The sequence below is a fragment of the Gavia stellata genome, chromosome 9 (genome assembly GCF_030936135.1).
Source record: "Gavia stellata isolate bGavSte3 chromosome 9, bGavSte3.hap2, whole genome shotgun sequence".
In the NCBI taxonomy this organism is placed as follows: Eukaryota; Metazoa; Chordata; class Aves; order Gaviiformes; family Gaviidae; genus Gavia; species Gavia stellata.
Window position 1 is genome coordinate 621783 of NC_082602.1, and position 25290 is coordinate 647072.

The 25290-nt window shown below is 49.1% G+C and overlaps 1 protein-coding gene across 1 annotated transcript in view; it reads right to left on the minus strand.

Annotated features, from left to right (window-relative positions):
• Positions 1 to 4105: 4105 nt before the first annotated feature.
• The window catches only part of PAPSS2 (3'-phosphoadenosine 5'-phosphosulfate synthase 2), a 28115-nt gene continuing 6930 nt past the window's right edge, over positions 4106 to 25290 (minus strand). The window contains exons 2-13 of the mRNA XM_059821302.1: positions 16040 to 16145; positions 13600 to 13835; positions 12723 to 12861; positions 12341 to 12459; positions 12105 to 12218; positions 11552 to 11663; positions 9574 to 9594; positions 7952 to 8157; positions 6794 to 6929; positions 5717 to 5985; positions 4729 to 4958; positions 4106 to 4252 (exon numbers count right to left, since the gene is read on the minus strand). Coding sequence (XP_059677285.1) covers positions 4111 to 4252; positions 4729 to 4958; positions 5717 to 5985; positions 6794 to 6929; positions 7952 to 8157; positions 9574 to 9594; positions 11552 to 11663; positions 12105 to 12218; positions 12341 to 12459; positions 12723 to 12861; positions 13600 to 13835; positions 16040 to 16145 — 1830 coding nt within the window. The 3' untranslated portion in view covers positions 4106 to 4110. The remainder of the gene's footprint in view (positions 4253 to 4728; positions 4959 to 5716; positions 5986 to 6793; positions 6930 to 7951; positions 8158 to 9573; positions 9595 to 11551; positions 11664 to 12104; positions 12219 to 12340; positions 12460 to 12722; positions 12862 to 13599; positions 13836 to 16039; positions 16146 to 25290) is intronic.

Sequence of the window (25290 nt, forward strand, 5' to 3'; positions counted from 1 at the left end):
CCTGAAGTTCTCCCAGCCCCTAGCAGTAGTTGTTACACCTGAGAAATGCCGGGCTGGTGCGGCTACGCAGCTCGTCCTGCCTTTCCTCCCTTTTTTCAGGGTGCTCCCTCCTTGGTAAAGATCTAGCGCGGGCAGCCGAGGAGTACCGTCTTAATTGGTTTTAATTGAGCGTAAAGCGGGTCCTTGAGTGAGTTTAAGTGTCAAACTGAGCGCAGGGGAAGGGGGACGAAGCCCTTGGCTGCTTGCGGGCTGTCCCCAGCCGAGCTCTCATCTCCTTCCTGTGCCTTTCTCCAGACACCTGGCTCTTCGCATGCTGGCTGCATCTTGCCTTTACCATGTGCCTATAACCCATCGCTGCAGGCTAAGGGGAGGAAGAGGCACAAGGGGTTCTTTGTAATTCCCCCTGAGGACAGTTCCTGCAGCTGGAGTGTAATTTCCGCTTTTCCAAGGACTTTTCCATGCTCGTCCTGTGGGAATCCTTCTCAAAGCACAGACCCTGCTGGCAGCTTGCTAGGGAAGGGCATAGTTTATCATGGAGGAACGTGGCCGCCTTCATTCCACGTCCCCAGCGCTTTGGTCCCTGCTCTGCACCGTTTGATCCTGTCTTTCCGAGCAGGGGCAAGCCTAACCCTTCTCCTGTGGCTCCAGGGCCGGTTATTTCACAGGCGTGGGCTGAGGCCGACCCAGACTCCGAGTTGTAACGCAAACTTTGGTGTGAGAAATGGGCCCTTCTTGGGGTTTGAAGGTCGAATCCTCTGGCAGGAGGAGGCAGAGACGTTCCCAGCAGGCAAATCATTTGTTTAGGACCTGTTCAGCCATAGCAGTCGCCGATAGACGGTGTGCACAGTACAGACCGTACCTAAATTGTCCCTGGGCTGTAAAGCAGCTGATCTTGCCAGTCCCATACTGCAGCGCAAACAGAAACCTTTGGCATAATCTTAAGTAAGAGGTAAATAAATACGGTGTTTGTTTGCTCTGGGGTTTTGTTGCTCTGTTTTCTGTAACCTTCACCAGTGTGTCCATGTTGGACTGCTGTAAATACAGCTTTTTTTTTTTTTTTTTCTGAGACCGCCTTGGGCACGGGGGGTTCTTCTCCGCGGCTGGTGCTTGGGAACCCCAGGATGCAGCGGCCAGGCAGCCGAGGGTGAAGCCCGGGGTGCTGCAGGGGTCGGCTCTGGATGCGTGGGGTGCTGGGAGCCCCGGCGGGGCGAGCAGCCAGCATCCAGCCCTGCGCCGGGGCAGGCCCAGGCCAGTGGTGAGGGACCTCCAGCCCCATCCAACAGAAGCTGGCAGGGCTCGCGAGCTCTCCCCTTCTCTCTCCCCAAGCTGGGAAGCGCGGTGCTCTCCGAGAACCGCAGCCTGCGTACCGCAGGGGCGTGGGAAGAACCCCCACAATGCAGCAGCATCCCCTACTTCTGCAGGGTTTTAGCAGCAAGAAAGTGCTTAAGTGCTGGTTAAACAGCCCAGAAATGCAGGGCAGCAGAAAGCACAGTTACTCTGCTTGTTAACTGCCACTTGTTCAACACTACACAGCCCAGGCAGCACAAAAAAGGGAAATTAGGTGAGGTTTCCGAAAGGAAAGGGGCTCTGTGGTCAGCCTCGCTGCTGCCTGCCTCGGTCAGCGCCCTACCCGAGGCACTGAGCGTGCGAGAGTGGAACGGGGCGGAGGGCTCCTACCACTACAGCCCTGTAGCCCCAGCTGAACCACGCGGCTGTCATCTTCCCCCCAAAAAAATCACAAAGCGAGAGTTAGTTACACGTATAAATATTTATTTGTACTAAAAGTGAGTGTTTTGGAGCAGAGTATCAAGTTCAGTATATATTAAATCGTGAGATGCATCAGTTGAGGTACAAATTCCAGTCTCATGTCTTTAATAAATACACTATAAAAAAAAACTAGTCCCCGTACTCTATTTTAATCAGAGGTAATCAGTACACTACGCTATCTTAAAAGGCTAATAGAACATTTTGTGTTTTGCTGTAACCATTTGAATTTACTGTGGGGGTTTTTTTAACCGTTGATTATTTTACGATGAGCGGCAACAGCATTATTTCACGACTTCTTAAAAAAATGACAAACATTGCAATCATAAATGGGAGTATTGCTTTTGTCTTCTAGGTCCCTGCCAGAGGGCCCGAGTGTAAAAGGCACTGGTGCTGCTGTGCGTCCAGCTGCTAACGTGGGCCTTGCGGCATTTTTCTTGAGGTATAATACAGCTTTGGGCGCTTTGCTCAGAATACGTAAAAAAAAATAAACCCTCAAAACAGTTGACAAATGAAAAAAACCCCAAACCTTTTTGCAAAAATATTCCCAATCACATACATAGTCTTGGACGCTGTACCATGGCAAAACAGGTTTTAGCTTGCGATGTAGCTCACTAACCTAAGTTACAAGCGGAAGCGTGATTGTACTGAGCGTAGATTCATTTGTAATTAAAACTGAAGTACAAGAAGAGGAGAACGCTATTTCCATTCCATTTGAAACACATTCTGACCGGTCCTGGGGCTTCTACTAAAAAAGGACAAGTATAAAAGTCATCAATTCAGGTTGTTGCAGTAACTAATGAGTGCGTAGCTGTCTTCCCTCTGCTAAAAACCTGAGCACAGCGGCCAGGGAGGTGGCGCGCTCCTCGCTGAGGGGCTCCCAGCCGTGCAGGGCGTCACGCTCAAGACCTCAACGGCCCTGAGACACACCACCAGTCCCAGTGGGACGGGTTCAGGGTGAGACGCAGACCGGGCCCGGTGAATCTTCGGTGTTGAGTCACGCTGCTCAGCCCCCTCGGAGGTCACCGCCAGAGCTGCGAGTCAGCGGAAAAGCCTCGCGCGCAACGGCAAAGTCCACGCCAGGGCGGGGTGGGGGGGAGAAGATAAGGTCTGCAGTAACTTTCCACCAGCCAGAGCTGGGAAGCAGCACCAGCCCCTGGCTCTCGGTTCGGCCCCATCACCTCTCGCACAGCGGCAGCCCATGTGGCCAGGGAGGACCCAAGGACTTCTCTGCCATCCTCTGGCCGTCCCCCCGCCAGAGCCAGCGTCACCATCCCGCAGGGGCTATGGGTACGGACAAGGGCACGCATGCTCGAGCCATCTCTCGCCTGGTTTACCAGGTACAGCCGCTGGGACCCACCTCGCACTGTGATTTTGTTGTTTTGCTTTTAATTCACCTTTTGGATGGGAGAAGCATGGGCAGAGGAAAGGGGGATCCGATCCTGCCAGGTGGGAGGATACCCAGGAAAGCACGGAAGCAGCATTCCCAATTTTTGCTTGCTGCCCTGAGCTTTCTCAGAGCTCTCCCAGGCTTTACGGTGCCCCCCAGGACAGCTTCCCCGAGCCATGGGCCCACCAGGCTGCGAGCGCAGGGATCGCCATGGCAGTATTCCCACAGAAAGCTGAACTCGGAGCACCAGCTCAGCCCAGGTTTTGGTTTGACCAGAGAGGTCAAGCAGCAGGAAGCAAGGAAGAACAGGGAGCAATTGACTCGGCCACAAGGAACTGGTGATGGTCAAGGCTGATTAAGAAAAATCCTTTTAAAAAAAGGGCGTTAAAATAACCCACTGTTTGTCAGCAACAATTGTCTAAGGCACAACCTGGAGGGTAGCGACCGTATCCAAGCATCAAGTGCCCCTTTCCCTTTCCCACCCCTGCAGCAGCAACCGCTCCTCGCTTCAGCGGCTGCTCCTGCCTCTTCGGGCAACGCTGGGAGAGGGGTGGCGGAAAGGCACTTCTTCATTTCTGCTCCATGCAGGGGACAGATAGGTTTCTATCCCGGTGCCGAGGTCCCAGCTCTGCACCGGGGGCCAGCGCGGAGCTCTGGTGGCACCAAAACGGTCCGGATGGCCTGTCCAGCGGCCGTGCTGGGCTTCTGGGAACGCTCAGCTGGGAACGAAGGGCCTGCTGCCCTCCCCTTCCAGCTCCATGGGGACACTCCCGGCAGCTTCAAGGGGAGAAGGACCAGACTCAAAGTATTTCTGATTAGTAAAAATCACTCTGAGCCAGGTAGGAAAATCCTACAGTCAGAGCACTGGAAATGCCAAGTAACTGATCTGTGTCATAGGGAATCAATCAATCATTGCTCACTCTTAATACAAGTATTTCTAGGGAGGAGGAGTAGCGTTAATTCTTTTTTTCCAGTGACTGGTAGTACTCGGTTAGGACCTTCCAAGCTTTGGGGGCCATGAAGCCGTCTGGTGGGTTTTCACCTTCACGAGCAAGCTTCCTCATGCGTGTTCCCGAGATGAAGTCAAAATCGTCGTGCCTGCGGCAAAACAGAGACAGGGTTGAAATCAGCAAAACCGGCCTGAGTCGTCCCCAGTGCAGCTCTTCCACCGTGCCAAATGCGCCGTCGGAAACCTCCCGGCACCAGCAGCACCCGGGTTTACGATAGGCAGCAATGGAGTTACTCTTTTGAGAAGAGCTGGAGTTGTATGTTACATGCTTCTCCAGCTGCGAGAGGCTGTATTTCTACTGCCGCTTAGTCCCCAAACTGCGTTTCTTAACCTTCCTGGTGGCTACAAAGGCGCATCTTTAGTTTCATGTGACCCATCCTTGACCTGTTCTCAGCTCTTGGAGGGGAAAGCGGGGGGGGTTTTCATAGGTTCTTCCTCCATTCCTCTCCTTAAGAGGAACGACGACTGCTTTTCCCTCTCCCCTGGCAAGCTGCAAGCCAGACGTGATTGCAAACCACACGCGCAGCGCAGGCTGAAGAAAGAGCGATGCTGCTGCCTGCGTTACCTTTTTGGGTCATAAAAATCCATGGCCCTTTTCAGTTTATTGTAAGCAGCCACCCGGAAGGGGATGATTTCCACCGAGGTCAGGCCCGGCGCCATGCTGAGGACCTTCCCTCCCTGCGTGGGCTCGTAGAGGTCCTTCTTGGTCTCAGGGTGAGGCATGCCTGCAGGGTCACGCCCCACGATGTAGAAATTGGCCCCGGCAATCATGCGAGCTCGGCAGTGCCACTGCACCTGCAAAGGAGAGACACAAGGAGCCCTGGCTGAGGGCTGAGCAGCAACTGAGCCACCTGCCCCGGGCTGCAAAAGAGATCCTGGCGAACCACGCGCAGGAAGGAAGGAAGGAAGGAAGGAAGGAGACGCGTCAGCAGCCTTGCTGCAGTTTCTCATAGCTATCAGGCCACCCAGACTCGTCTTCCACTGCTCGGACCTGATGCAACGTCACAGTTCTCCTAAAGACATGTATTTCAAGGGAAACACTGGGGATGGGAACTGGGCTTGTTCCAATTTGGCAGCAAATGGAGGTAGCGGTTTGCTTTTTGAACGTGCAAAGACAATGCCCACCAGCCCTCGAGCCCTGCACAGGCAAAGGCTGCCCACGCATCCCTCTCCTCCCTCCTTCAGGGGAGGTTCAGTGTCTACTGCTTTCATCCCACCGATTTAGGGACAGAAGGGAAACCACTGGGAGAAAACAAACGAGCGTCCCTGCCCGACAGAAAAAATGGTCACAGCAATAAAGTCTGTTTCTAGCCCCCTTCTCCCCAGCTCTCCACACAGCTTGTGAAAGCGCAGGAGCCCACGGAGCTGAGCTCCGCTGGGAGACGGCTGCCGCAGCAAGCTGCAGGCGAACCATCAAGGGAGCTAATAGCAAGGCAACGGCTACCGACTCCCTGCCCTGTGGCTTTCTGGAGCTGCGCGGGCAGCCTGGCAGCCACCATCCCCACAAACAGGCTTCACACCTTGTCGCAGTGAGCAGCCAACAGCTACGTTACCTCCGTGGGGCCGGCGTAGAGCATTGGAGAGGGGAAGATGGCAACAATGGTCGACTTGGGGTCCAGGACTTGCTCCTCCAGCACTGCTGCGTGCTGCTTCATCCGCCACTCCAGTGGGACATCATCGTCTTTGGTCCATCCTCCCAGGGGGTGCAGGAGAAGCACAGGGTTTTTATAACCCCTCTCCAAAAGCTGGCGCCGCGTGTCCTGCATCAGCAGGGCATGCCCGTTGTGGACGGGGTTGCGCAGCTGAAATGCAAAGACAGCATCTAAAAGGGAAAGATTCAGGGGGTCACAGGCTTGCGCTGCCCATCAGACTTCATTTACACATATACATTTCAACACAGTCATAAGATATGTATGCCCTAAGATGTGTGTCCTATCTTCACATGAGCGAGACCTTAAATACCTTAGATGAGTGTTTCATACATGTATAGTGCCGCTTCATCGCTCTGCCAAATTTATTTTCATTGCACATCCTTGGGGCTGATTGCAGTCCTATCAGCTCTCCTATAATGTTTTTAGACGGCACTGGACACCTCCACCAAGTTCCCTGACTTCTTAGGCGACCTGCCACCTCTCTGAACTCGATGGCACCTTCAGGAAGGCCAACGCTCTCTCCCCAAAGTGAGGGTAGGTGTCTGACACCTTCCAGCCTGCTGGGACAGACACCTGGGAGAAGACACCTGACCTGTCCCCCACGCGTGAAGGCCAAGCACATCAGCACAGGACTTTAAATGCCCAGGGTGCAGAAAGAGAGGCTCTGACCCGCCAGGGAGGACGCTATCAGGACGCTCAACTCTTTTCAGTCCTGTGCTCGGGGACGCCCATTGAGGACGCAGCACATCACAAGCGCCGTCCTTAACCAAGGAGACCCCACGCCCCTTTTTGTGCCGTGCCACGCCCTGCGTCCCTCTTACTGCTCGTCCCACCCGAATAGTCCCATTTTGGGAGCATACAGAGGCAATTTGGCAAGTGCTGTGAGCTTGAGAGCGAGTAATCACAGATCACACAAATCTCCCGGTGCCAGGTAGGGCAAGAAGAGCTGTGTCACCGGTGCTAACGCGGGGCACTCACCAGCGTTCATTTCTCTGAACTTCTGCTTGAGAGCGAGCGGTGTCAGGCGGTACTGGTCCAGCCCATCGTTCCATTTGATCTTCTCCAGCACGAGGAGGTCTCCACCAACCAGCCAGTCTCCGCTCTCCATCACCATCTGTGAATTACGCACACGTCCATTACGGAGGGGACAGCAAAATATTTCCTTTTCCCTTTCCCAGTCTCCTTTGAAAAGTGTTATGCTTCACTCCGCTTGTAGGGTGATCTTCCCTTCTCGTTCAGCACATTGTAGGGGGAAAACATTCTTACAGTGACCACGTGAACTGAACGTCATGAGCAGCGCAACCCCATAAAGCGAGGCATCGGGAACCGAGTCCCTACCACTGCACCCAGCTGGGTGCTGGACTCCTCTCTGGAAGCCGGGGGTCTACAAGTTATGGCACAAGACCTTCCTCCACCTCAGCCTTTGCTCTTTCCCCCTGGGAATACGCAGGAGGAATAACCCTGTTGCAAGGTGAGCAACTGCTGCTGAATAATTAAAAGATTCATTTTAAGGTAGGGGAAAAGAATTTACACGGCTTTAGCCTTTTTAAGCAGGCAGTTCAAGGCACTTGGTGTAACCTGGAGTTCTCCCTTTCTAAGGGATGATGTTCTTCGTACTGCCAGAGAGTAAGTGGGAAGAGATAAGCCATAAAAATATAACACCCTTGTTGGCTGCCTGTACAAACCAGCCAAATTGAGGAGTGAAACGTATCTAAAAGGAGCACGAGTCTGCGGTCTGCAGCATTAGCGTTTGGTAGCATCAAGATCATCACATCCCAAGCGCAGGAAAACTTTGGGGGCTAAGTTGGCAGTCGTGCTAAGAACGTTTAGATGTAGGCACACCGGTGAAGATGAGGGAATGAAAGGAGCAGCTCCTCAGCAGCATGCTCGTTTTCCCTTTCACCCTGCGCTTGTTATCTGATGCTTTTGCTAAGCAGAACGCACAGCATTAACTCACGAGCCTAAAAATTCAGTCCTGCCTGCTTGGGACGCAAGGCTTCCCAGCGAGGAGTTGGGCTGGGAGAGCAGACAGGACACCCATGGCCCTCAAAACCTTGGCAAGGTTCAGTCTTCCAGCCCCTGCCCACGTTTCCCATCCTGGCCGGGTTTCCCCGAGCAGCAAGGAGACAAACCTACTTTGACGTGCGGGTGCTTCGCGCAGGTGGTGCCCCAGACGCGGGCACAGCGCTCCTCCTTCCTGTGCTCAAAGTACTCGGGGTTCTTCAGGACCGCCACCCTGCGCCCCGCGTAGCTGAGCGCCAGCGCCTCGCAGCCCTCCAGCCGCTCCTTGTCCTCCGTGGAGATTGGCAGCACAATGGGGATGCTCAGGTTGACAACGCCGTCTGGCAAGAGAGGGGGAGGATTTTAACGTCCTCCAGCCTCGGGCACTGGTCTTGGGCACCGAGTAAACAGAGGTTTTCAGAGGCACACGTTCTCCCTTTGGAGAGCCAAATTTTCCAGGACTAGCTCGGGCATTCACCATCAGTCATGTAAATTTATTCACTGCCCCATTTTTTTCTGCACCGCTAATAAATAGCGATGTTAGTGGAATACGAAAGCGCCTTATCTTCGGGCCAGAGATGTCTCAAAAGACACCTGGAGCATTTCATTACTTTCTGGACTCTCTATCTCCCCGGAAAGATTGGTTCTTCTCCAGTTAGCTTGTGGTAAACTCTATTGGAAAAAATTTAAACGTACTTGGAAAATGCAACCCTGGATATAATCCCTACCTCCTCCGCCAGGAGAACAACCTCTATTAAGACAGCTCTGGCTTGGTGTTTCCCCGGGCATCTCATTCCCTGAACTGCCTCTTCCAACAGGGAAAACACTGTCACACTTTGCTTGGTTTCTTTGGGTTTTGTTTCTGGCTATCTCTATGCTGTTACTCCTCTTCCTTTATATGTCTGCAGAGTCCATTTTTAATCTATTTTCTGTGTGTATACAGAGAGTCTACATTTGCACGTGTAGTTTCTAATTTCAGTGTTGTCCCCAAATACCTCGAAGTCATGCTGGTTTTATCCCCACTCCCCCAATTTCCCAGCTCTCCACCTAAGGCCCTCCCATTTCTCCTTGGATATCCCGGTATTAATATAGAAGAATCAGTCTCCCACGGGCTTCCATTCACAAACAAGAACAAACAAATCACTGATTCAATTTGTTCTGATCTGACTGAAATAATTTTGGACCCTTGAGAGTCTTAATTTGAGGATTTTGACTATGATGTAGATTTTAAAAAAATCTTTATTAAAATGTTTGCATTTACTTTTAATTGACAACTAGGTATCATTCGTCTGCCAGACAGCAATTTTCAAGCACCTTCATGAATAATCATAATTACAGTCATATGGGAGCCAATCAATATCAACTTCATACATTTAAATGATATTATTCAGTGATCAGTCAATAAAGTCAGCAGGGAAAAAGCTGGATTATGAAGCCAACGAATGATGCTGAAGCTAAGGATCTCCATGCTCCATTTCCAAATGCAAGATGCAGAGTCAAAAAAAAAAAAAAAAAAAAAAAAAAATCACTCCAGCAAAGGTAATTACAAAATTACACGGCTGGGATTTTTGTGAAGACCAGTCGGTAGGACACGGGGTGTGTCATGCCACTTCTTAACCGGCTGAATCATAAATAGGCCGTGGTTGTGTCTAGTCTTAATAATTTTCTTTTTTTCTTTTTGAAAATCTTAAAAAATTATAGCAAAAAAATCTAAATTGAAGTAATTTCCATACAGCTAAGAACAGTTGTATACATACCAGCTACAGAATGATTCCTTCCTGGGAGAATACAAACACAATTAAGATAATTAACACTCAAGGGCACCAGTTACAGTAGCTGTTCCAAGAATCAAAGCCGCTCATTTAACACCTCCGGCAAGCACCGCCTAACCGCAGGCAGGGTGTCCGCTGGCGCGGCCACGCTCCTCCATGGCACTGCCCCAGCCTCTCCGGCGCTCACCCGTCCAACATGGGTTGCACTAGGTGAGAGCGATGTACAACACCTACGCTTTCGCTGGCACCCAGTCCTGACAGAGGCACGCGTCGCTGGTGCGGAAGGCAGAGCGCTGGAGACTCTGCGGCACTCCTGCTGCCCTATGATGTGCAGATCCACCTTTCTTCCTGGTGGCCATCATGCCCCTACACAAAGCACCTCATCCACCCAACTGCTGGAAGTGTCAAGGTGAGATTTTCTGCTCAAAGTCCGAGCGAGAGGAGCGCTAACTTGCACAAGTCCACCAAAACAATCGCAGCCCTTCCAAGCACAGCTGAAGCTGCCAAAAACATCACCCGCACCCCAGGGCAAAAGGGCTGGACCAATGGCTCTGGAAAGACCAGTCTCAAACCCCTCTTTGGCAACGCCACACCCCAGCCTCGGCACCATGAGATGGAAACCCTCCACCATTTCCTAAACCTCATCCAGGCAAACCAGAGATGTTCTCCTTCCTGCCCACATGTCACCCTGGGGGCCTGACAACACAGATGTTGAGTTTGGAGACCTCTGTGGAGACAAGGTGGTCCAGGGACTAATGTTGATGCCCTCTACTACAAAGACCTTGCTCTGGAGAGTTCATTCCACCCTAAAAGTAGGTGTCCTGGGCTTTGTCCCTGACCCTGCGGACTCCAGAGGAGGTGTGCTCAGTAATGCCCCAAAAACAGATGCTCTCTGAGACAAGCCTCTGGCACAAAGTGCGGAGCTCCGGAGTACCGCGGTCATTACAGGGCGCCTCTGCGTCCTCACCAGGCACAACAGGCAGCTCAAAGACCACAGATTGGGGTCTGATAACAAGGACGTGCTTTTGAACACTGTTTGCACACTAAGCGGGACATAAAGGTCTACGACGTGTCTGAAAGCAGAAGCCCACACACAGACACTCCTCCGGTCCAAAGCGAGCAGTCCTGAGCTTTGCATCTGCTGCACAGTGCCCAAATCCTAATAACAGCAGCAAGTCACTGCCCTGTGCAAGCATCAGATCGTCTAGAAGGAGGGCAAGACTCAAAGGGACTCGCTCACCAATATCCCAAATTCTCGAAGCCAGAGATCGCTATCAGGTCTACAAAACCCAAAGTGAGCGTCCTGTGCGCCTGTAAATCACAGTGATGGCATCTACAGCTGAGAAACAGGACAGAAATATCTACTGCCCCGGTCTCAGCTGTAGATGATCACTGCCTGAATACTCTTTGCCTTTTCCAGGGATGAAGCAACTCTAATGTGTTGCCAATGAATAGGTAAATCTGATTTATTTCAAGTTACGGTAATGGATAAGCAGGAAAAGAGGAGAAAAAAAAGTGAAAACAGTCTCTGCTCCTGTTTCCAAGGAACAGCTGCCTTCTCCTCCCACCTCAAATTCAGCCTGGCAGCCTCCCTGCTTACTTGGCTTTGGGTTTGCATCTTTATTTACCTTGGTATAACCAAGCATGAAAAGAGCTACACAAAGGCTGTCCAAATGTTTAATCAGCACCATGTGAGATGTCAAAGCTGCGAGGCAGGGCCCCAGCAATAGCACGGTAAACTTTGTCACCTTTTGTACCCTTTGTTGCGTTTCAGAGCACGGCTTCCTGGCCCCCGCAGTCCTTTATGAGCCCTGGCATTTAACACGCAAGAGGAAAGGAGGAGGACAATATGGCCAAGCATTAAGCTTTTCCACGCGGCTGCCTGCCGAGACACCGCGGGGTAAGCATCACGTCCCGCAGCGGTTTGCCGGCCAGCGTTAACGCAAAGCGTGGGGATTCGTACCATTCAGCAGGGTGCCAAAATGGATCACTTGCAAGTACTCTGCCTCGCGCATGAAGCCGGTCAGCGGAGTGGCCCAGCCTTCGCTCAGCACCTGCACCCACTGCAGATCCAGCTGCAAAACAAACCCAAACGGCACTCCTGTCACCAGGTCACGCTCAGAGGTTGCTTTTCCTTCCCTTCTGCTGCAACAGCGCTCTCATTTGCTTTGCTTCAAATATAGGACATTCATAAAGGGGGAGAAAGCCCTGGGGGGGCTGGTTTGGGGTTTTTTTTAAGCCGAACTCATGTACTTTCATAGCACAACTGCTTGCGGGGCTGTACTAACACAACGAAGGAGACTGACAGCCCTGGCTTGCTACAGCACAGGGTGGAGACAAGGCAGAAAATGGCTGAGGATCAGGACCACACTTCAGCTCGCCATAAACCACAGCCACAAAAGGACACAGCCATCAGAGGAACAGAGCCCCCTCTAGCAACCCCCCACTGAAGCTTCTACCCTTTGAACAGCTAAATAAAGAGTGAATCACAGCACAGCATCCTTGCATGACGATACCTTAGTGATCTCTACGGATGGCAGCATCTCTGCTTCAGCTCGGACACTATTGAGTTTATTTTCAGGTACAAACAGCTCAAGAACGTCCTTAATTGAGCCAGGGGGCACGATGTTCTGAAAGAGAGAGACAGACAGCAATTTTAAGTAACACGCTGTTTTGTAAATGCACACCAAAAACTCAGTATCCGAAAGCGGGTTTACAAGCTGCCAGAGGCGGTGGCATAAAAATGACCTACTTGTGTTTGGAGGAGCTCCACAACCTGCTGAATACATTCAGACACCGACGCAACATTCGTTTTCAACACTAGTTCAGGAGATTCGGGCTTCTCATATTCTGAGTCAATCCCCGTGAATCCTACGGGCAATTAAACCCAAACTAAATTTATTTAATGTAACACTCGGTTCCCTAGAGCTAACAAAGCTGTGCAAACAACCAGTGAGCATTCAGCCATACTGGGTACTACAACTGACACTTGTGACAGCAAAATTAGGGAAACAGGATACTCTTGTGCACTACAAAGAGCCTTTAGTAAGCCAGCTCTACATGCAGAGCCGCAACGACAAGCTATCCAGTGCTTCGGAAAGCAAAAGGCAAAATAAGAGCTTGCTCTTCCATACCTTTGATCTCTCCTGCTCTTGCCTTTTTGTACAGGCCCTTCACATCTCTGCTTTCACAAATATTTAGAGGAGCATCTACAAAGATTTCAAAGAAAGGAAGTCTAGCTGCCTCATGAATTTTCCGTGCATTTTGACGATCCTATTAGAAGAAAGACAGGAAAATGATATGTGTCCGAATTGCAGCAAGCGCCTTCCTACTACATGACGTGCCCTGGAATATGACACAGGTAAATTAATCTCTGGTATAGATTTATTAAATTTACACTAATTCTAACAAGGGGTTTTCATCTCCCTTCCCCCCTTTTCTTTAAAGATACTTAAAAAAAAAATAATCTACAACTTTGATCTGTTTTCAACTTTTTCCATCCGAAACATCAAGAAGATCTCTTCATGAAGCAGGACAGAAGAACTTTAGAATGTGAATAATTATTTGCCCTATATCAAAAAAAGGAACTGCTTGCACCAGCTTGATAACAGAGCTATTTGGTATTCTCAGGAAGCGTAAAAACACAATCAGAACTTCTTCAAACAGACTAGTGATAGCGCTATGACAGGCTATTGTTTGTATGCCTCTTTTCTGCCTCCTAATGAGTTAACAGTAGGAGCTTCTGTAAGGAGATTTTAAACTTCTCTTAGCTTTTAATCAATTTGTAATATTGAATATATTCAAAGAAGTCACGTCAAATTGCCCTCCAGAAATTTGTACTCATTGCGTGTAGTTCTGTGCATTGGGGGTGTTTTACAAAAGAATAGAGAAGTTAAAAGAAGCGTCCAATGGCATATATAGGAAGTCCTCCACATAAATCTCTCTTCCCTAAGAACAATCATGAGATCAAGGCTGCCCAGAAAAGACCAGAATATGATGCAGCGAGTTTACCTTTGCAAAAGGAGAAATGAAACTAGTTATGCAGACGAGCCCAGCGTCAGCAAACAGCCTGGCCACCTCTGCGATGCGGCGAATGTTCTCCTCGCGGTCCCCAGCTGAGAAACCCAGGTTTTTATTCAAGCCATGCCGAACATTATCGCCATCCAGGGAATAGCAAGGGATGCCATGAGAGACCAAGTACTCTTCCAGAGCAAAGCCAATGGTTGTCTTGCCAGCTCCAGAAAGGCCTGTTGGAGACAGAAAAGCGAGGTTCAGGTTTGAGGTCAAAAGAGTGAAAATGAGAGTGTAACGCAGTACCTCCTGGGACACTAGCAATGGAACTCCTTCTGTCTGAAGTTGCTTTAAGGAAGGAATGAGGTAGGGAAGTTGGATTCATCTTTTTAGCACAGTTACCACCGCAGAGCCCAGGCCAACCCTTCTCTTATTGAAGGGGTGGCATTAATGCTGTGAGAAAAGCTGCTATATCCCAACATCTGGAGGGGTTCAAGCCAGCAGTGTTTCAAAAATACTTCTTGCTGGGCCATGGTGGGACAAATAGGTATCAGTAAGCAGGGAAAGCTTGAAAGGATGCTGTTGCCTCTAAGTCTCTCAGCATCTTCCTCTTCCTCCTCCTGTTCCCCCTATGAACAGCCAACTACTCTCCCAGACTGAACCCAAGGAGGGGTTCTTGCCGCAACCGTGTGGGGTGGGACAGGCTGCAGCAGCAACAATTGCCCCTCTGCATCCACGGACACCTCCTTCTGCAGGAGCGCACCCACAGATCCATGCGAGCAGGAGCAGAATGGTTGTGTAGACAAGCAGCGCACCTTCAGCTGCCCACGTCTCCTGGAGTCATCAGCCAGAAAGACAACAATCCAAAATGAGGTGGCTGCTCCCCCTCCCAGCTCCATCCACTTGCTCAAAAAGCACTTGCTACTGGCTGTGTCAGAAAGCGGCAAGTGCCCCTGGCACACCAAACTCCTCCTTTCCCTTGGGTGGGGATCCACGCGCTGCAAACTCCTTGAGATGGAAGAGGACCTTGACTTAGGAGAGATAACACCTCCAAACACCACACCTGTCTCAGGAAAACACTTAGCCTTGGAGAATCTCCTATGGAGACAGCATCATCTGCTCACCTGTTTTTATACCCTTTGCATGACACCTACTAGTGACCACTCATGGAGACAAGACCCTGGGCGAGGTGAACTTCTGGTCTGATGCAGAACAGCCATGTTTGTGCTGGAGAGGAAACCTGGCTGGGCAGAGCCAAATCCTGCTGGCTGCGCCTTCGGTTTTTGCGGTACAACAGACTAACTGATAGCTCTCCTGAGCTGGCAACGTAGGGCATTCGAATGCCCTTCCATTTAATCCATACAGTCCATGCAATGAAATGTCCTTTCATATAGTCACTTAAAATTAAACTGATAGAAAGTTAGGAGACCACCGTCTACTTCAAGGAATAATCATCAGCCAGAGAAGCTGAAATGTTTCAGACATATTCAATATTCGAAAAAGAAGGAAATTGTCTTAGATAGGTATTTCGGCTTCAGAAGTGATATTAAAGCAGATTAGGCGTTGGCCTTCTTTTCAAAATTAAAGAGGAGAACAAAACAGAAGTGTGTTTTAATCCAACATCTAGCACATAAGCTGATATGAAGGCAAATCAGAATGGCTTTACAAACTCTTCCAAGTATGCCTTTCAACATCTTCTGGCAGTCAAGGAAAATACCAATATTTAACAAGCAAAGAAACAACTGGACAAGCGGCAAAAGATAGAGTTGTGTAAGTATTAGTGGAGCAAAATAAATGAATTGTCATTTCTAGCAGGCCCTAATCCCCAAACAATGAGTTTATCTTTCAAAGCAGAAGAGAAGGGCAACACGTTGGAAGGCGTAATGAGAAATAACGCAAGAAACCCGCAATGCCCGTGCAAGGAATCGCTTCCACTGTGACTCACTGTCTGGGAGTATTTATTCTTCAGACAAGATGACTGCCTTGTTGTGCGGCTCACAAGGTCACTTTAAACACAGTAAGCTTAGGCGTCCCAAGAAACTTCCCACCGACCCAGAATGAAAACATCCACGTGCTGTTTTGGACAACCCTGGGCACGTTTCACTACCAAGGACTGGCTGGATTTGAGCCAAGGCTTCCTCAGCCACACACTTGGGAACAACAAGTGCAACCCTTAGGGCTTCTGATGTGTTCAAAGGAGCCTGATACCAGCTGTGAAATTCATAAAAGCATTAGTTATGGGCAGCAGCTGCCAGGGAGAATATCTTGCTGCGCAAGCACCATGTGTCGGTGTTTCCCACATGTAAATGTTTTGCAATTCCCGGTTCACAGGAAACACTGATGTTTCCTGTGGATCTCAAATCCTCACCTCCGAGCCATACTCACGTATGGAAGTGGGTTTCACATGTGAAGCCACGCTTCCATGCCCAGACGAAAATACCTGTTAGCCAAACCGTGCAGCCTCGAAATCCACCCCTGGTACCGACGACTTGTCCTCTCTTACTCCTGCTGACGTGATGGGCTTGGTAAACCACATTGGTTGACCCCTGATGAAAACAAAACGAAACAAAACAAAACACTTTCATTACCTCGTTGCTCTCTATACAAAAGAAAATCTCAGCTGGGACTAATATGAGGGAGAGAAACACAAATTCATTAAAAATCTGCATGAGCCATTGCAGCAAACTTTGGCAATTTGGTACAAAAGGGAAAACGGTGAAGAAAACAGTTGCCTTTGGCGTAAGTTGGGTTTCTGTCTGAACACCGCAGACTCGTTTTCTGAAGACAGTATTTGCCTCTGCTCAGAGCCCTTCTGGTGGCAATGCCTTTGCATCCGCCACTGCCAGCAGTGGCAGAAGGTGACTTGCTTTGCCGCAGGAGTGCTGCCAGGTGACTGATACACACCCACAGGCAGGCAAGGGAGGACACGGAGTCCATGCAGAGATACAGGCAGCACACTCCCTGCCTCTTCGGTGTTTGAAAATACAGGCAGACTCGCCTACTATTTTAATTACACTTGCAAAACAAAAGCAACTTAAGGTGCTAATTTACTTGCTGTGTTTAACATAACACGGCTGCTAATAATTGCAGCTGGGGCAAGAAATGGTGACACGGCAGGGCTGAGCTGAGCGAGACCGGGACCCAGCCAGGGAAGACGGTGGGATGGAAGGCAGAGAAAACACCACGTAACGCGTACGCGTGCACTTCCCAGTGCAAACTAGGGACCGGCACGATGCTGAGCTGGAGGCCTGAATGTTGGTACTCCTAACATCAACCTGCTGCGGGCAGAGCAGTCCCAGCCTCTCCGCTGGGACGCAAACTAAAAAGCCTGTCTGTGCCACGCAGCTCCGGCAATGGTACTTCGACAAAGACTTTTTGCACATAAAATATGTACAAGACTTTATTAACTGCAAGGATTATGTTTCCAACTGAGGCAGCCGAAGGAAAAGTCTCAAGAGGGAGAGAGGATATAAATATTTTCTCCCCAGCTGGATTCTTCACTAACATAGGTTTATCCGTTTCGTATCATCAAGTGCAAGAGTGGGTCTGGGCTTTCCCATGATTTACAACTCACTATATAAATATTTCTACGTCTGAAGTCACAGCAGAGAAGTGATCATCTTTCATTTGTCCAAGAAAAAAAAATTTTTTGGGTGGGGTGGAAGAGGAATGGGAGAGACAATAAAGTAAAAGGTCACTTGAACATGTTAGCAAGATAGCCTGATTTTTTTTTTCCTCTGCTTGCTGGGCCATTAACACTTTAACATGATTCAGCAAAGGCATAAGCATTCATTGGAGACTCGGTATTTCGTATGCAACAGAAATCTGGGTGAAAATTTTTCCGTAACAGAAAAGAAAAAATACCCTCCTCTCCTCACCCATTTTTATTACTATCTTTCAGAAAGGCCAGCATGCCAGCAGAGACCAATCTCCCACCACAGTGATTTATAACTATACTCAGAATTTCATGCCCATTTTCAATTCAATTTTAGCAAAAGGCTCCAAAATCAGCCTCTTAACGCCTGCAAATTTGCCATCTGCAATTGCTTGCAGGCATGCTGAACAGCTACCCCACTCCAGAACATTTTAACATACTGGTAAGAATAGCTGCGTCCAAAATAATCGTAACAATGGTCATAAATCTCGCCTCCAAGGTTAACTCTCAGCAAGCCTCAACGTCAGTGCCACGATTGTGAGATTGCACTGGAAGAAGCTCTGGGAGGGAGAAGCAATTCCTCCAGAGCTGGCCCAAGGTGACTGATCCCCACCCCATGCCGCCACCGTACGACTTGACAGGAAGTCCCGAGCTAAAAAGGTTTTCAGGGCTGTCGTCTCAACCACCTCCAGCGACACATCTTCTCGCTTCAGGACTCTCACTTCCCATTTTCTTTGCTGCAGCCACCAGAGTGGGTCCCTCACATCGCTTTCCCCTTATGCAGTGTTTTAAAGGATAAAATCAATTATTTGGGAGTTGGAGTGTAGGGGATGGATGGGATGCTGTCTGAAATGCAAAGCCCGGGTATCACAGCAAAACAAAACCCCAAAACCTCTCTACACCTGACCCTGAAAAAGTGATCGAGCCCAACACACCCTGGTGAATCAGAAAATAAAAGCTAAGTAGCTCAAGATTTGGTTTTGGTGTTCTGTTCTGTTTTGGTTTTTTGCAGAGGGTTGTCAAAAGTCTGTTTGAACGTTTTGAGCTTGCAAAGGTGAGACAGCACCACCGTGGTTTAATTTTCACCCGTCCCCAGGGGTTCAGGCTTTAGCAGCAAGACTAAATGAGCACACGCAGAAGACCCAGCAGCCAAAAATAATCCCTTCTCCCAAGACGCACGGGTGTGTTTCTGCTGTGTTTACTCCCGGTTGAGCTCTGGCACCACTCTGAAATTATGTGTCGCGTCGCCAAGGACCCTCAGCAAAGCACAAGTGCCCAAACTCACCTTCCCGACAGCTTGCCACCACTCAGCCCTGCAGCGAAACCTCTCCTGCTGCAGCGTAATACCTGCCCAGTGATTACACACTCCTCAAGTGCAGCAGTCCAAAAACCATAAAGCAGGTATTTTGCAATTTGTTTGCAAACCACAACAGACAAGACCGATATTTCTGCACAGAGTAATGAACCCAGACGCTCCAAATCTCTCTTTCACGCCCTCTGCGTCAGTAGGAACTCCAGCTGCACGCTTGCTTTTTTCTGGATCTGTCCTGCAGGAGATGAACTATAATAATGTCCGTGCCTTGGGAAGGTGCGGGAACTAACACATTCCTGCATGGCTGACATGACAAGATTATTATGTTAAAAATACACGTTGCTGTGCCATAAATCCACACTGCACCTGCATCTCAGAACTTTTATTTTGCCCACTGGCATCTTTTGGAGCTTGGGAAAGCATCACTGAGGGCATTTTTGCAATTCAGCAACACTGTCAGACCTCTCCCACCTGCCGGGTGCTCCAAACGGTACCAAATCCCTCTGATTCTTCCGCTATGTTAATAATCTTGCCGGTAAACTCTTCCTAACCCTGTGCAACTGCCTGCCACACACCGACTCAAATTCTTGTCGCCAGCTACGCTGAAAGTGAAAAAAAGAAGGCAGAGAGAAACGCGAGCACGTGGTGGATGGCTGGGCTGGCAGCTTGCTTGGCCGGGAGCGGGCTGTTCAGCAGGAAACACCAACTTCCCACCTAATCATCTGCTAGCTGAGACACGGCTTGGGAAGCCGGAGCTGAAGCACAATCAAATGGAGCAAAGGCACCACCAAAAATAAGTATCAGTGGCCCAAGAGCAAACCCTGGAAAGATTTCATCTAGAAAGAGCATATACTGCAAGACCGTTGGTAGGCAGAGATAAGGGGTGGATGGGGTTTAATGAGATGCAGGGCTGTCCTACTGATTTTATTCTTATGGTTTTAACCTCATCATCAAAACCCAAACACATTTAAAAGAGGTAATCCAATCATCATCACAACACACTCACGGCTGAATGCTGGGCCCCATGGCGGGGACATTTAGGGACACTGGTAAGCACTTCTTGCAATAGTCTAGATCAAAGAAGCGAGGCTTATGAGAGGAATTTCTTACCTATAATTCACCCCAAATAAGGCTCCAAGCAAGGCAATAAATGACCTGGCAGCATCTCCAAAGAAGAGCCATGTGGTCTCTGCCAGCCAGATGGCGAAGCAGGACATTGCCACACTCCCTCCTTTGCTTGGAAATCTGCTGTTTGGCCATGTCTGCATGATCTCATTCCTCAGCCCACCCTGGCTTACCTCATCCAGGAAATGAGAAAAAAATAAAGACATGGCTCCAAACCTTGTGCTGAGGCTGCAGCGGACCAAGCCAAATCCTAGCTCTGCTTTTGGCCTTCCCTCCTACTGAACCTTTCTATGAGGTTGACAAACTGGGAGACACCAAGATCTCAGGTGTCTTCAAGATCAGGCTTTTCTGAGCCATCTGCCAAGCATCTCCTGGCCCAGTTTCCAAAAGGAACAAGTGTTTTTGGCCACCGCTCTGGTGGGACAAGATGCTTCCCCGCTTTGTGAAAGCAGGTTGCAGGCAGAGGCAGGAGGCTTTTCCTTAGTGCTCCTCCTGAATAAAGAGATGGGGCCTCTGAGACAAGAGAGTCCACCATAGCACAGACCTGTTGGAAATCAGGAACCGTTAGTGTCCTCTGCTCTGAGGGCTACCGCTGCTCAATTCACAGCGTCTAGAAAAGTAACCTCAGCTCTTCCTTAAGTATTTGGCCCTGAAAGGGAGCAGCTGTGCTTGCCCACATAAATCAAAGGTTGCGTGTGACTACCCACAGGAGAGGTGTTATCAGGGAGCATCTCCTCTCACCTGAGAGATAAATGCACAGTATCTGGGGGACCTCTCCCAGCTGTGGCTGACATTTGTTAGGAGCAGAACCACTACACAATTAATAGAAAATGCACTACACGAACAACAGTTAGGGTTGTCCCAACGAATTACACAGATGATTTGCCATCTTCCACTAGAAATTCAAGTACAGATAAACTCTGGACCTTAGGACACATGGCAGCATCTCCTCCTGCCCCCACCTACCCATTTCTTTAGCCAGCATCTCCACGGCTGTGTAACAAATGGGACCAGGGTGAGAACTAAGTGTGAGTGCCACGTGCCACAGCCAAGGGGTGGAAATGAAGGAGGAGGGACAGGAGCTGAGCAGGACATTCAAGAGATCCCCTAAGTGCATACAACATCCTCAGGCCAACCTTTGCTCAGCCATCCACAGAAGGCAGAGCTCTCAGATGTTGCAGAAGGAAAGATCTGTCATTAGAAAGCGGTGCTGGTCATCGCGAAGACTGATAAGGTCTAAACCAATGTCCTTATCATGCCCTTAATTCCTCTCCGCTGCTGCGGGAGTACTTCTGCCTGCTGTAGCTGGCACAGGCAGGGTGCTGGAAGCGGTCCAAGAGCCACAGCTCGTGGCAGGCTGCAGCAACATCCCGCTCCAGAGAGGGACTCCCTCCTGAAAACACAGCACAGATCAGCCCAAGAACGACGCCAGCGGAGAAACGCTCTTGTAGTGCAGTGCTATTAAGGGCATGTTAGTCACACGTCTGGCTCACTTAGCAGAAGGGCCAGCCTCGTACGAACACAGTTAGCATCCAACTGGCGGCTGGCAGCGCTCAGGGCCCCGGGGAAACCCTGACCCAACAGTGAGGGTAGGGTCAGGACTCCCCCAGCTGCATTTTTATTTATAGGGCTATCTCACATCATTAGGAGTATGATTCATTTTTTTCCAGTCAAGCATTTAATACATGCCCTATTTTGGTACTGCAGCCTGGACATCTCTTCAGGAGAAAAACAAACAAAAACAAAAAAAGAAAAAAAGAGGCTTTCAAAATGTTTTCAGCTGATCATATTGGCAAATGGTAAACCAGACTTTTAAAACGATAAAATGATCAAGCAAGCTTTCAAGTTTGAAGTCAAACACTTGCTTAAGACTCCGGAGACTGATCAAACTTACCGTTTAAAATCCCCTTCCCAAATCCTGCCATCTTACTAAAAAAAAAAAGTCTTTTGTCCTATCAGTCGAATTCAATGCATAAAAATTAAGTTTATGAGACATTTCCTTAAAAAAATATTTTCTTCTACCACGGCAATTTCCCCAGCTGCTCTTGCAAATGGGCGAGCTGACGTCATCAAGAAGATGAAGTGTCCATTACCAAAACGGGGGAAAAACCTTCCGTAAAAGAGTCATTTGCTGCAGAAAAGCACAACCATTACACTCAAAAGTAAAGGAGGAAGAGCGGGAAGAGGGGGGTTTTGCTTGTGGAAGCAAAGATTTGATTACAATCATATTGAAGAACGATGGAGAAACCTCGGAGTCTCTGCAGTCCTGATTTAGCTCTTGAAACCCTAAACCTATAGACTTTTCCTAAACTTGAGTTTGATTCATTGAATGGACTAAGGCAGTAAACACTTCAAAATCGGTTTCACTCTTTCCCAGGGAAAAACCCCACCAAGATGGAGTTACCCTGGAAATTTTGCCCATTTCACCTCCCGGGATCTCACCATCATGATGCAGAGCCTGGCTCGCAGGTCCAGGTCCAGATGGGGAAGTGGGACTCCCCAAGCACCCGACACATTACCGTACAGTCCATCTTCCTACTTCCCGTGCTGTTGTCCCCCCTCTTTCCTGCATGTGGGACTCATCTCCTCTCGCACCACCCGTACGTGTGCAGAAATAACGTTATGTTTTCTTTTTAGACTTAGCTGAGTAATACAGTGATGTGTCACCAAATACACTGCAGAGGTTTCAGGGCTGGGGTTGCCGGCATTCTCTCGCGCCAGGCAGGATGCTGAACTGGGCTCCCTTTCTTTATTCAGCGCTCTGAATAAACCACAGCAGACCTCACTCGCTCCTTGGCACCCGCCGCCTTTGACGCTTGTTCCTTTTGGCCTCGCTACCTCGGCCCCTGTCCCCTGCCAGGAACATAACACAGAAGATCTTACGGAGACCAGCAGAGACATCCCTGTTACCCGAAACAAGCAGTCTTTCAGCTCGGAGACAGACGGTTGGAGATGCCAAACTTCACTAACACACAAGGTTTTCAAGGTGGTGTTAGCTAAAGTGTTTTTTCTTAAGCCACAGGAATTTTTGAGCTCTTAGCAAGACCTTATTTTTCATCGCAGCTAAAATATTTTTCTCTTGGTATAAATTTGCATGTTTTGGGTTGCCACAATCAAGTTTTATACAACCCTGGCCATAAAAAAAAAAAAACAACAACAACCCCAGGCTCACGTTCCAGTCACCTTGTAAATCAAACACTGATTTCTAGACTGTGTGAGTTCAAACCAGCAGCTTGGGCGTTAAAATCCGCCTCTCTGAGGGCACCCACACCAGGCATTTCTTTATCTCTGAATTAGATGACGTCACTACTCTAATTTCCTCGACACAGGAAAACTAGTGAGTCATCCTGCGCTCCTACATTTTCAGTACGAATTTGCAAGGCCGGGACAGATGTTATAAAAAATATCTTCCCGTCTTCATTCCAGAAGTCACAAGGGACAGCTGCATGGGCAACAAATATTTGACAAACAAAGCATCTTGTCAGCCGCTGACAAAAATAACAATTTAAACAAGAAATCCTTCCATGGTTGCCCTATTTTTTATATTCAGAGCAATACTGCTAAATTACCTCCCCTAAATGAACCCGTTTCAGCAGTTTGGCTCATGCTCATTTTCAAAACAATTGGTTTGACATTGCAAAAGGAGAACTGCTTTGCTTTGATGCCTAGGGTCTGTTACAAGGCTGCTGTGGATCATACCAAGACCGCAAGACCACTGACAATGCAAAAACCCGTTCTCTTGCAAAAAGAGGGAACATAAATGATGTTCTCACTGCAGCAGGGATAAGTTTTGGGATTGAACACGCATAGAAAGTGACCAAGCACCTCTATTTAACCTCCGAGAAAACCAAAAAGAAGGGAAATACATGACCAGAAGGTAGGTAACTGGTTAAAAAACACAGAGATGGTGTAGCTTGGTGATCAGTGCCCGGTGGTGCACAGAGCCGTGACCGACAGCCAGCTTTGCTTTGCAGGGTCCAACGCCATCTGCGTGAGCAATGCTGCACCAAAACAGAGCAGCACACCACTGCTCCCTGACCAGGAAAAACTACCCAGTACACACGGCCATGCTTCTGCATCTTCTTTGGAGAAAAATATCAGGTTACGGAAATGGTAAACTGAGTATCAGTCCCTCAGATTTTTCAGGGACAAGAGGAAAGGAGGTCAAGGGTACATATTTTGACTACACATTAACTTCAGTATCAAAAAAATTTCCAGGGAGGAATTGTACTTATATGTAATCATTTTTTTTCTTGAATATGAGATTTAGGAATTTAATTAATGGGTTGTGGCTCTCTATGGTAAATAAGCCACTGTACATGTCCCGTCTCTTACTGTGGCAAGGCAGGCACCCTATCCTTTAAAATAAGCAAGACACAGCCAGCCAGGACTCCTGTACGAAATACCATGCACAGAAAAACTTGCAGTCAGGAGATTGCCAGCTGAGCTAAATTTTGTTCAGCTGTAAGGTACAATCACAAACACAAGCTCTGCTGTTCAGAGATGCCACGTGGGACTGGAGAACCCAGAGGGTCCTCCAGCGAATGCCAGGAGAGCGATACCCCGTTTCATCAAAACCATTCCCTTTGAGAGCTCCAGAAATTACTTCAACAAACCAGGACTGGCGTTAACTTACCTTTAAAAGCCGAACTGGCGTGGTGGCACTGCTCTACCACAAAACACAGCAAGCCACGTTCAGCAGTTTTGTGTCCCTGTTAACTCAGTCTGCAACAGGTTTTCAAACTTGGAGGCCAACATCTAACCATGGCTATGAGCAGGCAGGTGGGACACCAGCTCCATCTTCTGCTAAGTAAGAAAGCAGAATCTTCTTCCACCCTCCAAGCTAGCACAGACTGAACCGAGCCCATCTCGGCTCTAAACCGTATGGGGACCTGTTTTTAACACGCCCATCATATCCCTCTCAGGAAAGAAATCCTGTACCTTTTGAGAAGCTCTAGCATTTCAAGCAGCTTCATCGGGTTTTAAAATACATATATTTATGTCAAAGAACTAACTCTCTTGCCTCACTTCTCCTCTACGGGACATGGTGGCAGCCTGCTGAAAGAATAAAGCTGGACACAAGCCCAGGCTGGTGGGGCTTGGCATCGCCGCCAGACGCTCCCTCTCCCTGCCTCATTCGGTGTCCAGGATGGACGCGCAGTCTTGAACCTGGCGTCTTGAAACCCATGCACTTGACTTTGCAATGGTCAATGGTCGCCAGCAGGCAACAGGAGGTCTCTCTCCACCTAAGCAATTTTTGTAAGGTTTGCAAAGTGCAAAAGCAGCAGCAGGAAGGACTGTGGGGAAACTCGGCCAGAACCACCACACAGGACACGGTTAAATAGGGGAACTCCGCTGGGCAGGCCAAAAGTTCACTTGGCTGGAAAAAATCATTAAGATGAATTCATGGAAGGAAAGTTCATCAAGGACTATCAGGAAGAAAGGCACAGCCTCTGGTATCTCAAGTCGTAAATCAATGGAAGCTGGGACAATGCACCCTGGCGTTCCAGCCATAAGCTCTTCCCTGACCCCACCGTCAGCTGCTGCTGGAAACTACAGATGGGGCCAAACAGACCATCCCCTCACTCAGTAACCTCCT